This window comes from Nyctibius grandis, chromosome 27, assembly GCF_013368605.1.
Source record: "Nyctibius grandis isolate bNycGra1 chromosome 27, bNycGra1.pri, whole genome shotgun sequence".
Lineage (NCBI taxonomy): Eukaryota > Metazoa > Chordata > Aves > Nyctibiiformes > Nyctibiidae > Nyctibius > Nyctibius grandis.
In genome coordinates this window covers 4,994,388-5,006,770 of record NC_090684.1, presented here as the reverse complement: position 1 = coordinate 5,006,770, position 12,383 = coordinate 4,994,388, and the positions used below count along the sequence as shown (strand labels likewise).

The following is a 12,383-nucleotide window of genomic DNA, read 5'->3' as shown; positions in this document are numbered from 1 at the left end:
GATGTCCCCAAGGTGTGGGGTGATGGGGACCCTTCTCCGCCCGGTGCTGCTGCTCCCACCACCACCAGGACACCCTTGGGATAAGGCAAAACCAACTCATCCTCTGTTGACCCCTTCCCCATCCAGGTCCTGCTGATGAAGAGGAGGTGAGGCCCGAGCTGTAGCTCACACGGGTGCTGTTCCCTGCGGGACACTCATCATCTCCCCTCGCCCCATCCCACCCTTGGGGTCGCACGGAGCCGTCCCGATGCCGAAGAACAGCAAGGTGACGCAGCGGGAGCACAGCAGCGAGCATGTCACTGAGTCGGTGGCCGACTTGCTGGCCCACGAAGAGCCCGTGGACTACAAACGCAGCGTCCTCAACGTGACAGGGGACACGTGGGACAAGCAGAAGGATGGAGAGGAGGAGCTGGATGCGGAGAACCGGCCGGCGTGGAACAGCAAGCTGCAGTACATCCTGGCGCAGATCGGCTACTCCGTGGGGCTGGGCAACGTCTGGCGCTTCCCCTACCTCTGCCAGAAGAACGGAGGAGGTGAGAGATGGGGCAGGGACGGGCTCAGCCCTTGGGGAGGAGGGTATGGCCCAATCCTGCCTCGCTGCACATCGGGGTGAGGATCCTGGGGCAGGACGGGCGTTATTTGGGCTCTGGAGGTGCAAAGGGGCAGCCAGGAGCTGTGTGTGCGTCCGTGCAGAGATGTGGGAACCTCCAGTGTGGCCTTTTCCTAAAGGGTGTCCTCCTGCCTGCTCCAAAGTCGTGGCGAATGCCAGGCTGGGAGCCAGGATTTCTCACTGCAGCTCCCAGTTCCTGTTGAGGCAATTTGGAAACCAGGGGGTGAAAACAGAAGAGAGCATCCTTCCATTTCCCTGGGTCCCACAGCCACGTTGTTTGGGCTCCAGCCCCTTCCCAAACCCTCCTTCCAGCCAGCCCATCCTCCCATCCCACCCCATGGCACCTCCTTGGGCTTCCAGGAGCAGCCTCCAGCCCCGCTGAGACCCGACACCTTTCGTGACACTGATGAGAGGGCAGGTTGCTCATCATTAACCCAGCCCCAGCCTTGAGGCCTCTCCCCAGCAGCGCCGACCCTCGCTGACACCGCTGGGGTCAGCCCAGCTTTCCCCTCTCCCCCTCTCACTCCCCTCGTTCCCAGCGCTGCATCACTCAACGTGCCCCCAGCCCTGGAGCTGACAAGCCTCGCAATGCTCTCAATAATTAAAACATCTCCAGTGTCGTCTTCATAATGAGTCATTCCTCCAAACGAAGCCCTGGGCCGTCAGCACTTCCCACCCCATCGCCCTCCGTTCCTGGCTGGGATGGAGCATGCTGCGCCCCGCTCCTGCATCCCAGCATCTCCCCAGCCGCTGGCACACTCAGCTCCCGGTGCCCTGGTTTGGGTCTGGGTGAGACTGGCTTTTGGCAAGGCTCGGTTTTGGTGCGTTCGCCGCGTTGCAAAGCCGAGGAGGGGGGTCTCGGCGCTTCAGGTGCAGCGGGGAGGGTTGTACGCGTTGCCTGAAGGAGGTCGGAGGCAGAGCCGGGGATAAATTCAGGGCTGGGATAGATGGGTACGGCGCTGCTGGCTTCACGACACAGCTCTCTGCATCTGGCCTCTGACTTCCAAGAAGTTTTTCCTGATTAAATGAGGTTGGGAACCAGCTCAGACCCGGAGGCTGGAGATCTAGAGTCCTGCTTCTCTGTAAGCACCTAACCCAGCCGTGCCTCAGTTTCCCCACTGGCACAGCAGGCGATAACTAACTGTAATTAGTGCAATGAATGAAAATTTCTCAGTTTATTCTGGGGTCTCTGCTGTTCTCTTCGTTTGTGGGGCTTTAGCCTCGGCTGTCTCAGGTGCTGGGTAGCAGGAGGGGCAGCTCATGGTCCCCGCCTGGGATTCATCCTGCTGTATTCCCTAGAAATCCAGGGCTGAATTTTCTGTCTGTACGTGGGGAGCATTAAGCAAATGTTTTCAGACAAAAGGCCCGATGGGATATGAAGCGAGGACAGGGAATTAAAACTACAACAGCCCTGGGACCCACTGCAGCGGAGGAGATGGGCATGCTGGGTTTGAACCCGTCAGCTCGGCCCCATCCTGCGGTGGGGCACAGGGGTGCTGAGCCAGGCAGGAACCGGGACAAGCAGCTGGTTTGAGGAGCTCCTTGCTGTTGTAGAACATCTTCCTGCAGCAGATCTCAAGAAAGGCATTACAAGCTGCCCCAACCATCGCCACTATTTTACAGATGGGGAAACTGAGGCACGGAGCTGGGAGCTGGCTTGAGCAGCGGATTGCTGAGCTTCCCTGTGCTCTTTCTTTTGGCCAAGTGGCTTCATCTCCCCTGTCCCATGGGGCAGACGTTGATTTTTCTGCCTTTTCTTCCCACCCTGTTTAACCCTCTTGGCCCCCGGCTGGGTTTCCCACCGGGCTGTGAGGCTGGTGCCAGACGGACGGACGGATGCGGGAGCTGGGGAGTGATGGACAGACCCGCTCCTGGGTGGGCTCAGCAGCCCTGGGATGTGGAGTTGGCTGCTGCTTTCTCTCCTGCTCCCCAAGCGGGTGTCTGCAGGGGAGAACGGCTGCGTGCTGGTAGCGAGATGGGCTGGAGCCAAATTTCCAGGACACGGTGTGCTGGGAGCTGGTGCTGCACAGCCGTGAGCTGGTGCCCATCTTCCCAGTGATCACGGGAAGAAAATCTCCAAAATTGGACCAATTTGCATCTGAATCTGTCCATCTCTCTCCTCTCCAGCCGCAGGGCGAGATGTGGATGCCCAGGAGGGAGCTGCAGAGATGGGGATGCTCGTGGTTCCTTCCTGAATCACACCGGGCTCCAGCTCTGCCCTGCTCTCTGCCTCTGCTTCCATCCTCCTCATCACCCTGGGCCGCTGCATCTTAATTAATCTCCCCACCTGCATCTCTAACACATCAACCCCCAACCCTGGCTGGGGAAACTATTGCAGGCTGAACCGCTTTGCAGCGTCGCTGCTCGGAGCAGCACCAGGTCCTACCCGGAGCCGAGGGATGGTGGCTGTCACCGGGGTGTAAACCCAGCCGGGAATTTACTCAAAGCAGCCGGGCTCCGGCGGGTGCCTTTGGATCTCCCGCTGCCCCGCGGGAGCGAGCCACACGCTGCGGAGCCCCGTTCCTCAGCCCCTGGCAGCAGGTTGGAGTAATTCATCAGCCGGGCGCTGCGGCGTGAATCATCAAATCCTTTACGGTCATTCGGTTATGCTTCGGGAACTGCTAATTTCTCTCCGGCCTCCTTAATTAGGCAGAGATTAACCATGTTTCTAATTCTGGCTGTTTCAGAGGACCTCGCTGCGTGGCACGTGGCGTGGTGGATGGTGCCGCCGGGGATGCGGGTGTCCATGGGGGGTGCGTGGCGGTGCAGGGGGCTCGGTTGGGCTCGGACACGTGTGTGCAGGCAGGACGTGGGCAAACAGGAGGGCTCCTGCCTGCCCGCGTGTCTGGGAGGGCTGGGAACGTGTGCGTGTCCCCATGGGTTGGCTTACGCAGGTGGCTCACAGGGTGACGTGCCCATACTGAAGCTGCGTGTCTTTGGGTGCGTTGGGGTCTACCCCACGTGTACCCACGCTGGCAGGGGATGTTGCACCCTTCCCTTCCACGCACGGGCGTTTGCTCCTCTCCATGGCTGTCTTCTCTGCTGCCCAAGCACTGATCTGCCTTCCCAGATCCATTGCAAATGAAGCGATGGATGAGCCAGAGCCTGTCCCAGCTCTGCCCTGCCCGTCCATCCCTGCCCATCTGTCCTTGGCTGCATGAGAGCCTGCAGAGATGGGTCCACGAGGAGCTTTCTCTCCCTTGCCAGGTGCCTACCTGGTCCCATACCTCGTCCTGCTCGTCATCATCGGGCTCCCCCTCTTCTTCCTGGAGCTGGCAGTGGGGCAGCGGATCCGTCGGGGCAGCATCGGCGTCTGGAATTACATCTGTCCTCGCCTGGGGGGCATCGGCTACGCCAGCTGCCTCGTGAGTGCACCCACGGGTCCCCTTGGGCCCCCGCCTCGGGGTGCACGGGATGACTTTGCAAGCTCCAAAGTGAGGGGGTGGCCCGGAAGCAAATCTCGAGGGGTCCCACACGGAGGTTTGAGAGGTCAAGGGGAGTTTTTCCACCTCCACCCGTGGGTCTAGGGCTGGGTGGGAATGGGTCCAGCCCCTGATCCCAGTAGCCACGGGATCCCCCCCATCCCTGCCCGGCGGGAGGTGCACTGAGGACAGTGTCACTGCCCACTGTGATTTAATATCACATCCTTCCTCCCCCCAGGTCTGTTTTTTTGTCGGTCTCTATTACAACGTCATCATCGGTTGGAGCATCTTTTACTTCTTCAAGTCCTTCCAGTACCCTCTTCCATGGAGCGAGTGCCCCATCGTGAAAAACGGCTCGGTGGCTGGTAAGGGATGGCTGCTGGCATGGGGGGAGGCTCAGCCAGGAGGGAAGGGGGGCTGTGGGACGCTGGTGACCCCCAACCTCCGTAGCTATCGCAGGTTGGGGACACCAGAGGTTGGGGTGTCTCCTGGGGCACTGGGTCCTCTCTAGCCCAGCTGCCTTGATCATATGGAGATGTTTTCCTTGGGTTGGACGAGTCTCTCCCACACTCTCACCTCGGGGTCTTTACACGTTGTTGGGATTTGATGCCAGTTTGGGGATGCAGAGCTCGGGGATCCAGGCTGCCTCGGTGCTCGGGGCCAGGGTCTGACCCAGGACCACGGAGGGAGGCAGCGAGAGCCAGGCAGGGCTCACCTGGCTGCTTCATCGCTGCCTGACTGAGACTCTGATGGAGCTGATGGTGTTTAATAGCATCTGAGCATCTTCTTGGGACACTCTTGGAGACTTTATAGCAAATGCAAATGTCTCTCCCTGTATTTAACATCTTATTTTCACCTCACAATGACTTTGTGTCGTGTCTCTTCTTTGTCCTGCTAAAAATGAGCCCCGTTAATTCCTGGCTCTTGGTTTCCAGGGGTGCCTGTCTTCTCTGGCCAGCTCTGGCAGGTCCTTGACATTAATGGATGTTTATTCCCTGAGAGATGGTGAGTGACTCTCCCCCAGCTCCCTCACGCTCTCCTGTCTCTGTTCGGTTGCAGTTGTGGAGACCGAATGTGAGAAGAGCTCAGCCACCACCTACTTCTGGTACCGGGAGACCCTGGACATCTCCAACTCCATCTCGGAGAGTGGGGGGCTCAACTGGAAGATGACCCTGTGTCTGCTGGTGGCCTGGAGCCTTGTTGGCTTGGCCATGATCAAAGGCATCCAGTCCTCAGGGAAGGTGGGTATTGGTGGCCACCTGAGCCTGGCTGGGGTCTGTTCTCAAGGCAGAAACTTCCTGCCTGGACCACGCTCTCCTGCCCTGATCTGGGGTGGCTGGAGGATGCTGTGTCCCCTGGGGGACACACATGAACATCCCTGTCTCCAGATGTGCTCTGCAAAACATCTGGTGTGTTAGCAGGTAGCAGAGGAGTCCCACACCTTAACCCTGCACTGCCTGAGGAGCAGACCTCATTTTGGGGAGGGTAACCCTCCCTTCTCACCCCTCTTGAGCTGTCCTTGGGTTGGATGAGGAGGTGGCTCAGCGGGCAGTAAATGAGATTGCGTCCATGTTGGATCCCTCTTTGCCCTAGGTGATGTACTTCAGCTCGCTCTTCCCCTACGTGGTGCTGGTTTGCTTCTTGGTGCGGGGACTTCTGCTGCGCGGGGCGGTGGATGGGATCATGCACATGTTCACACCCAAGGTAAGAGCCTCCAAGCCCAGCAGACTCCAAGCACGTTCTCCTCCCAGCTGGTCACACCCTATTTTCCCTTATCCTCCCCACCCCAAAAACCAGAGTACCAACCCCAAACTCCCTCAGAGATCCTGATATATCATCAGGAGGTGCCAGCAGCACCCTAAATGCAGGCCAGGACAGCCAAGAGCCTCGCAAACTCCCCATCCTGGAGCTGCTTTGAGCCTTAGCATCACTCCTGTCACCTTTAGGTGCCCAGACACCAGGGTAGGGATGTGAGGATGCCTGAGGTGATATATTTAGAGACTCCACGGGAAGACGTTGGCTGGCAGCAAAACCTCCGCTGGTGGTATGCATCCATTAATTAACCAGCTAACTAATCAATTAAGCAGAAATGTAGATGAATCAGCTCAGCCAGCAAGGCTGTTAGAAGATATTAATTATGATCTCTTGATGAATGTTGCTCAGAGGGCTCCAGCCTGCAGCTCTGGCTGGCAGGAGAGGGGGGAGTGTGGCTGGGGGGACAGGAGGTTAAACAAACCCACCAGCCAAGATGTTTGATTTCAAGTGCTCCATGTGCTCCAGAGGCAGGAGATGACTGGGGGAGGATGGAGACCCATTGCTGGATGGTGTGTGACTCCCTTGGGTGGGGGAACAGGGATACCAGCTCTCCAGGGCAGCTGGGTGGTCCACTGGGAAACTGTAGGGCTTTGCACTGGGAGATCAGGCAACCAGCTTGGGCTCTGGGGCAGATGGAGCACCCAGAGACATGGTCAGGTCAAAGCTTCACCTGCCCTTCTCCATGCCTCAGTTTTGCCCTCTGTGGGAAAGAGAAAAAGGATCTATGAGTGCTGGGTAATGCAAGACCTGATCGTGGTAGATCAAAGCATTCCCATGGCTGCTCCAAAACCAGCCCCAGGTTGTAGGCACAGCATCCTTTTTAGCTCTGGCTCCACTGGGATGAGTTGTGGGGCCACCAAACTCACCTCACTACTTCTTATGTCATCCTTCCAAGCTGGACAAGATGCTGGACCCCCAGGTGTGGCGGGAGGCAGCTACACAGGTTTTCTTCGCCTTGGGCCTGGGCTTCGGGGGAGTCATCGCCTTCTCCAGCTACAACAAGCAAGACAACAACTGCCACTTTGATGCCACCCTTGTCTCCTTCATCAACTTTTTCACGTCTGTCCTGGCCACCCTGGTTGTGTTTGCTGTTCTGGGCTTTAAGGCCAACATCATGAATGAGAAATGTGTGGTGGAGTAAGATTTGCTTTTTCTCTGTTTGGGGTGGGCAGGTCTTTGCTACTGCTGGTTGTGGTGGGTCTGGAGGCAATAGAGTAAGTGCTCTGGAGCTGGGTGATACTGTGTTTTGGTGGACCCATGTTCCTGATGGTCAAGACCTGGATCTCCAGAGATGTCCCATTGTAGCTGAGGGAGCTGGGTATTCGGCTTCTGCAACCTAAAATCGAGCCCTAAGATGGGCTCTTAGTCTGCAAGTTGAGGGTAAAGCCAACATGTCTAGTCACATCATCTGGGTTTCCCCCAGTTTGCGCTCATCATAGGGTCTACTTCTCAGCAAGGTTAAGGGAGCTGCTCTGCTGTACCCTATCAGCAGCTGGAGGAAGGTGAATTTCTACACCTAGTGTTATCTTTAGACAGTGAGCTACATCCATAAAAATCCAGGCCATGCGGTGTGGAGTCGCAGAGCAGGAGATAAACCTGGGAAGGAGGCGCAGAGAGCCCATTCCCTGGTGGGCCCTCATCTGCATCCTCTGTCATGTGGCCTAACGCAATGTTTACTTACACCTTGGGAGATTGCAAAGAGGTCCTCTGACTGAGATCTGGGTACTGTGACCCGGGGAGGTTCATCCTGCCTGGTGCAAAGGGTTTCCATGGCCAGGCCCCTCCTCCACCCTGGGAGGAAGGGGACATCTCTGGGTGACCAGACTTTGCTCTCCCTTAGGAACGCTGAGAAGATCTTGGGCTACCTGAACACCAACGTGCTGAGCCACGACCTCATTCCACCCCATGTGAACTTCTCCCACCTCACCGCCAAGGACTACAATGAGATGTACAGGGTGATCATGACAGTGAAAGAGGGGCACTTCAAAGAACTGGGCTTGGATGCCTGCCTGTTGGAGGACGAACTCAACAAGGTACCTGGTGGCATTCCTAGTAGGACCAGGAGGTCACCCACCCCATTGTCTCTCCCTGGTGGGAGCTGCTCTACTTGTGTCTGAGACTTGTGTCAGCTGTCTACCTGTTTTCTGAGACCTTCCAGGGATGGAGATTCCCTGTCCCTGTGGTCTTCCCCAGCACACAGTGGTTCCTCCTGGGGTGAGGGAAAGGTCTGCCCACAGCAAGTCTAGTAGGATCATCACTGCTTCTAGGCTGGGGTACCAGACTTGATTTTTCTTTCCTCAAAGAGTGGTTCAGTGTGACAGGAGAGACCTGAGGCATGCAGGAGATTGTAGGCTGTGTCCCTGATGTGTTTCTTCTCATCTTTTGTTCTCTCTCCCTGAACAGTCAGTGCAAGGAACTGGCCTGGCCTTCATTGCCTTCACAGAAGCCATGACCCACTTCCCAGCCTCACCATTTTGGTCTGTCATGTTCTTCCTGATGCTGATAAACCTGGGGCTGGGGAGCATGATCGGGACCATGTCAGGCATCACTACGCCCATCATTGACACCTTCAAGGTGCGGAAGGAAGTGTTCACAGGTGAGGTCTTTTCTCCTGCCACCTCCTGGGGAAGGGGTGGAGGGTCCCCATTGTCCTGGGGAGTCACTCCAGAAGAGTGTGGACATAGTGGACGTGTGCTGGGCCCCACTAATGCAGGGAATGGACCTTGTGGTGGAGGCCTTGGTTCCCCTTGGGGTGCTTTGCTGACCTCACTCGTTTGCTCCCCACAGTTGGTTCCTGCATCTTCGCCTTCCTGGTGGGACTGATCTTTGTGCAGCGCTCTGGGAATTACTTTGTCACCATGTTTGATGATTATTCAGCCACGCTGCCGCTCACGGTCGTGGTCATCCTGGAGAACATCGCTGTGGCCTGGATTTACGGCACCAACAAGTAAGGCGTTTGTACAACAAAAAGAATAACTGTGCTGTGACTCCTGGCTAAAAAACCCTCCCTCTTTCCAGCTCTTTTCCATTAGACTTTTTCCCCAGAGGCCAGCTCTGATGGAGCAAATGCCCCAGGGGCAGCTACCGTATAGAGACAGGAACTCAGTTCACCTTGATCCTCTTGCCCTGCCCTAGGAGTAACCCAGCCCTAGGAGCAGGCCCTTCTAGTGGGTATCTACTGTTGGCTGTGGTGCTCTGCCACTTGTGATTACCCTTTTGTCTGAGGTTTCCAGGTCCTTCTGGAAGGGGATCTTGTTCCTTCCAGTGCCTGTTCTTGTTCATAAGTTGGCCAGAGCAAAGGAGGCTCTGGCTAATGCTCAAATGGCCTTTTCCTTAGGAGGTTCCCAACCAGTCCCACAGGTGTGAGGGACACTGAGATGCTTGCTTGGGTCAGCTGGGTTCTTCTTCATGCTCTACCTTGAGCACAATTTACAACGGGGGCTCCTGGGAGGGAGTTTCTCACTGGGAGGTGGGGAACGGCATGGCTCCATCTCTTCTTCTCGGCAGGTTCATGCAGGAGCTGACGGAAATGCTGGGTTTCCGGCCCTATCAGTTCTACTACTACACCTGGAAGTACGTCTCTCCCATCTGCATGGCCGTACTCATGACTGCCAGCATCATCCAGCTGGGAGTCAGCCCCCCGGGCTACAGTGCATGGATCAGAGAGGAGGTGAGCACAGCTCCTTTCCCTGCAGCCACCTCCACCCCAGGTCCAGGCTGAGCAGGGGGCAGTTGGGAGCTGCAGACCACCCTGCTCTTCCCAGCTCTGCTCATTTCTCTTCCCCTCTCCTAGTGGGAGATGTCCTGCCTGTGGCCGCTCATCTTCTCCAAGCAATCAGGTCTGTCCATGCTGCCCAGAAGTCTCCAGCCAGCTCTGATCATGGGCTGAAGTTTGAGCTTGGGTTTTGGTTTGCTTCCACAGCTACGTGCTGTGTGCAGGACCATGTCCTTTTCCTTGAGTGGAACCCACCTTCTGATAGCTTCATGTGTTGGCCCTGAGGATGAAGTCTGGCAGGAGGCAGCAGGAATTGCCTAGCTCTTAGGAGACATTGTACATGGTGTGCATCACCTTTGCTGTTACTGCTTGTTGACACTAATATTTGTCTCTTCCAGGCTGCAGAAAAGTTCCTTTTCTATCCATCCTGGGCCATGGCAATCCTCATCTCTCTGATCATCCTGGCATCCCTCCCTCTGCCTCTGGTCTTTGTCCTCCGGCAGTTCCACCTTGTGTCAGACGGCTCCAACGCCCTCTCTGTCACCTACAAGAAGGGCCGGATGATGAAGGACATCTCCAATTTGGAAGACAACGATGAGACCCGCTTTATCCTGAGCAAAGTGCCCAGCGAGACCCCATCCCCCATGCCCACACATCGTTCCTACCTGGGTCCCGGGAGCAACTCCCCTATGGAAATGAGCAGTGCCCCCAACGGACGATACGGGAGTGGGTACCTACTGGACAGCACCCCTGAATCTGAACTGTGATGGTTGCCTGCCGACCACCCCCACCAGGAGAGGAGGTCACTGGGGAGTGGATCCTGGCTGCCCAGGCAACAGGAAAATTAATTCATAAGGAAGACAAAGAAGAAACCCCTCTTAAAATCGTAACCAAAAGCAGCCATTTCTAAGGTGACATCAGGAAGAAGGGACTGCAGGAGGGGCAGGACTCCTCCAATGACCCTCGTCTGAAAGGCAGGCACCCCCCAGGCTTCCCTTAGGGGAAGGGAGGAGGAACAAGAGATGCTGCAATATCTTTCTGAGAGTTGTTCTCAAGCAGCTCAAATCTGAAGCAAAGAATCTCTCTTTTCTAAGCAGCTGATGGTTGGAAAAAGGACCTGGCGTCAGGTGGAAAGCCAACCATGCTTCCTCCTGTAACCCAGCGCTCTTCCCTCCCAGTCTGTTGTCCTTTAGCCGGGAGGAGTCATGGCCTTATTCCAACGAGCACAATTAACCATCGATGTTCATAGCACAAAAAGGTGCTGCTGTTGTCACCGTTGTTGTTGTTGTATCTCCTGTAGTTTTTATAGCTGTGGACACACCCAGATAACCCCAAAATTTTGACCAGGGTTGGCAGGGAGCAGAGTGGAGCTGGCTGAGACATTGCGATGTGTGACTGCGGATGGTGGGTCCTTGGTATCTGTTTTGTTACCACCAGCATGGGGACAGCGTCTGTGGGTTGTTCTGAGACATGGAGATGTCCCGTCCATGGGATGAAGTGGTCAGCGTGCTCCATGGTTGGGCGGTTCTTGTGCTGAGTGGCAGAAGGACCTCTGAAGTGAGGGTGTGATTTGGGTGTGTGAGCATGTGTGGGGTCTGGATAGGGTTACTGTGGTTGGGGTCAGGAGCGCTCTCCTGGAATTACTCCTGACATGTGGGATGCTCTGCTGAACCAAAATCCCTGGCGTGGTGATCGTCTCCTCTTGCCACTATCTTTGGGTGTCCCAGAGGGACAAGCAGAGAAGCTGTGGGGCATCCAGTCCTACCACAGTCCTGGTTTAGCTCTCAGGAAACCACCCCCTGACTTACCTCCCTTGCACCCACCAGCTGAGGTGAGCTGGGCAGTGATTATCTCTGGACATGTGTCCTCATTTCTCATAACTTCGAGCCAAGGGGTCTCCGTTGCCTCCCAGTGCATCTCCACAGGAGCTCACCAGCTTTTGGATGGGGGTAACCAGCTCTTGGGGACAGCAGACTGAGCAGCAGTTACTGGGAGTCAGCGCCAGGTCCCAGTGTCCCCGCTAGCCCTTGATCCAGGCTGGTGAGCCCTTGTTAGAGGCCAGGGGCCTCTATTGTGCCCATTCATGTTATCTGGGGACCAGATTGATGTGACCTTGTGTTCTTTCTCCCCAGGGTGTCTAGGAAAGGTTGGGATCTCCCAGCCCCAGGTCTCTCCCACTGGGACTGAGGGTCGTTTCCCTGAATCCTACCTGTAGCTGAGCATTTCTGTCAAGGGTACCAGTATTACATGGCATCTTCCTCCTTTCCCCATGGGGACAGGGGAGCAGCAGCCTGCTTGCACCCTCTCTCCCTCCCAGCACGTTGCTATGGCCTCCAAAAGCTGGGCAAGCTTCTCATCCTTGGTTCTGCTGGGCTTAGATCATGCATGGTGGTATTTCAAGCCAGTCTGAAGGCCAAGTTTGTGGGTGCTTACCCACAAGCCCTTCTCTTCTCCACTTCCCTGTCAATGGGTTTTCTTCCACCTCGATTCTCCTTTTGGCTGGGAGGTGAAGGCAGAAAGTACCTGGTCCATTCGCCACATCCTTGACTTCTCTTGGCATCCCTGGGGCCAGGAGCTCCCCTAAAAAGACATTTCTCTTGTGGGTTGTGATCTTTTCTTTATAGTCCTTCTCCATGGGCTTGGCTGGTGACCTGGAGACTCTTGATGGGCAATTAGCTGAGGCCCTTCATTAACCATTTTTCCAGGGGGGAAATGAAGGCATGGACTGAACCAAAGCAGCTCAGTCTTTGATGGCTCTGAGGAGCATCAGCCCCGTGCAGTCACGATCAACCCTGCTTTTGTCTCTCCTCCAGTGGTTTCC

General features: G+C 56.1%; 1 protein-coding gene across 2 annotated transcripts; it reads left to right on the top strand.

Moving 5' to 3' along the window:
* The first annotated feature begins 247 nt into the window (after window positions 1-247).
* Window positions 248-10,329, top strand: SLC6A17 (solute carrier family 6 member 17). Of its 2 annotated transcripts, none has more exons than XM_068419301.1 (11): window positions 248-533; window positions 3,818-3,975; window positions 4,271-4,397; window positions 5,092-5,273; window positions 5,626-5,736; window positions 6,743-6,984; window positions 7,688-7,880; window positions 8,251-8,443; window positions 8,635-8,794; window positions 9,355-9,517; window positions 9,961-10,329. In XM_068419301.1, exons 1-11 carry the CDS (start codon window positions 248-250, stop codon window positions 10,327-10,329), a joined length of 2,184 nt encoding a protein of 727 aa, XP_068275402.1. The 2 variants fall into 2 exon arrangements, with proteins under 2 accessions (XP_068275402.1, XP_068275403.1); XM_068419302.1 differs by having other exon boundaries at window positions 7,688-7,887; window positions 8,261-8,443.
* The last annotated feature ends 2,054 nt before the right edge of the window (window positions 10,330-12,383 follow it).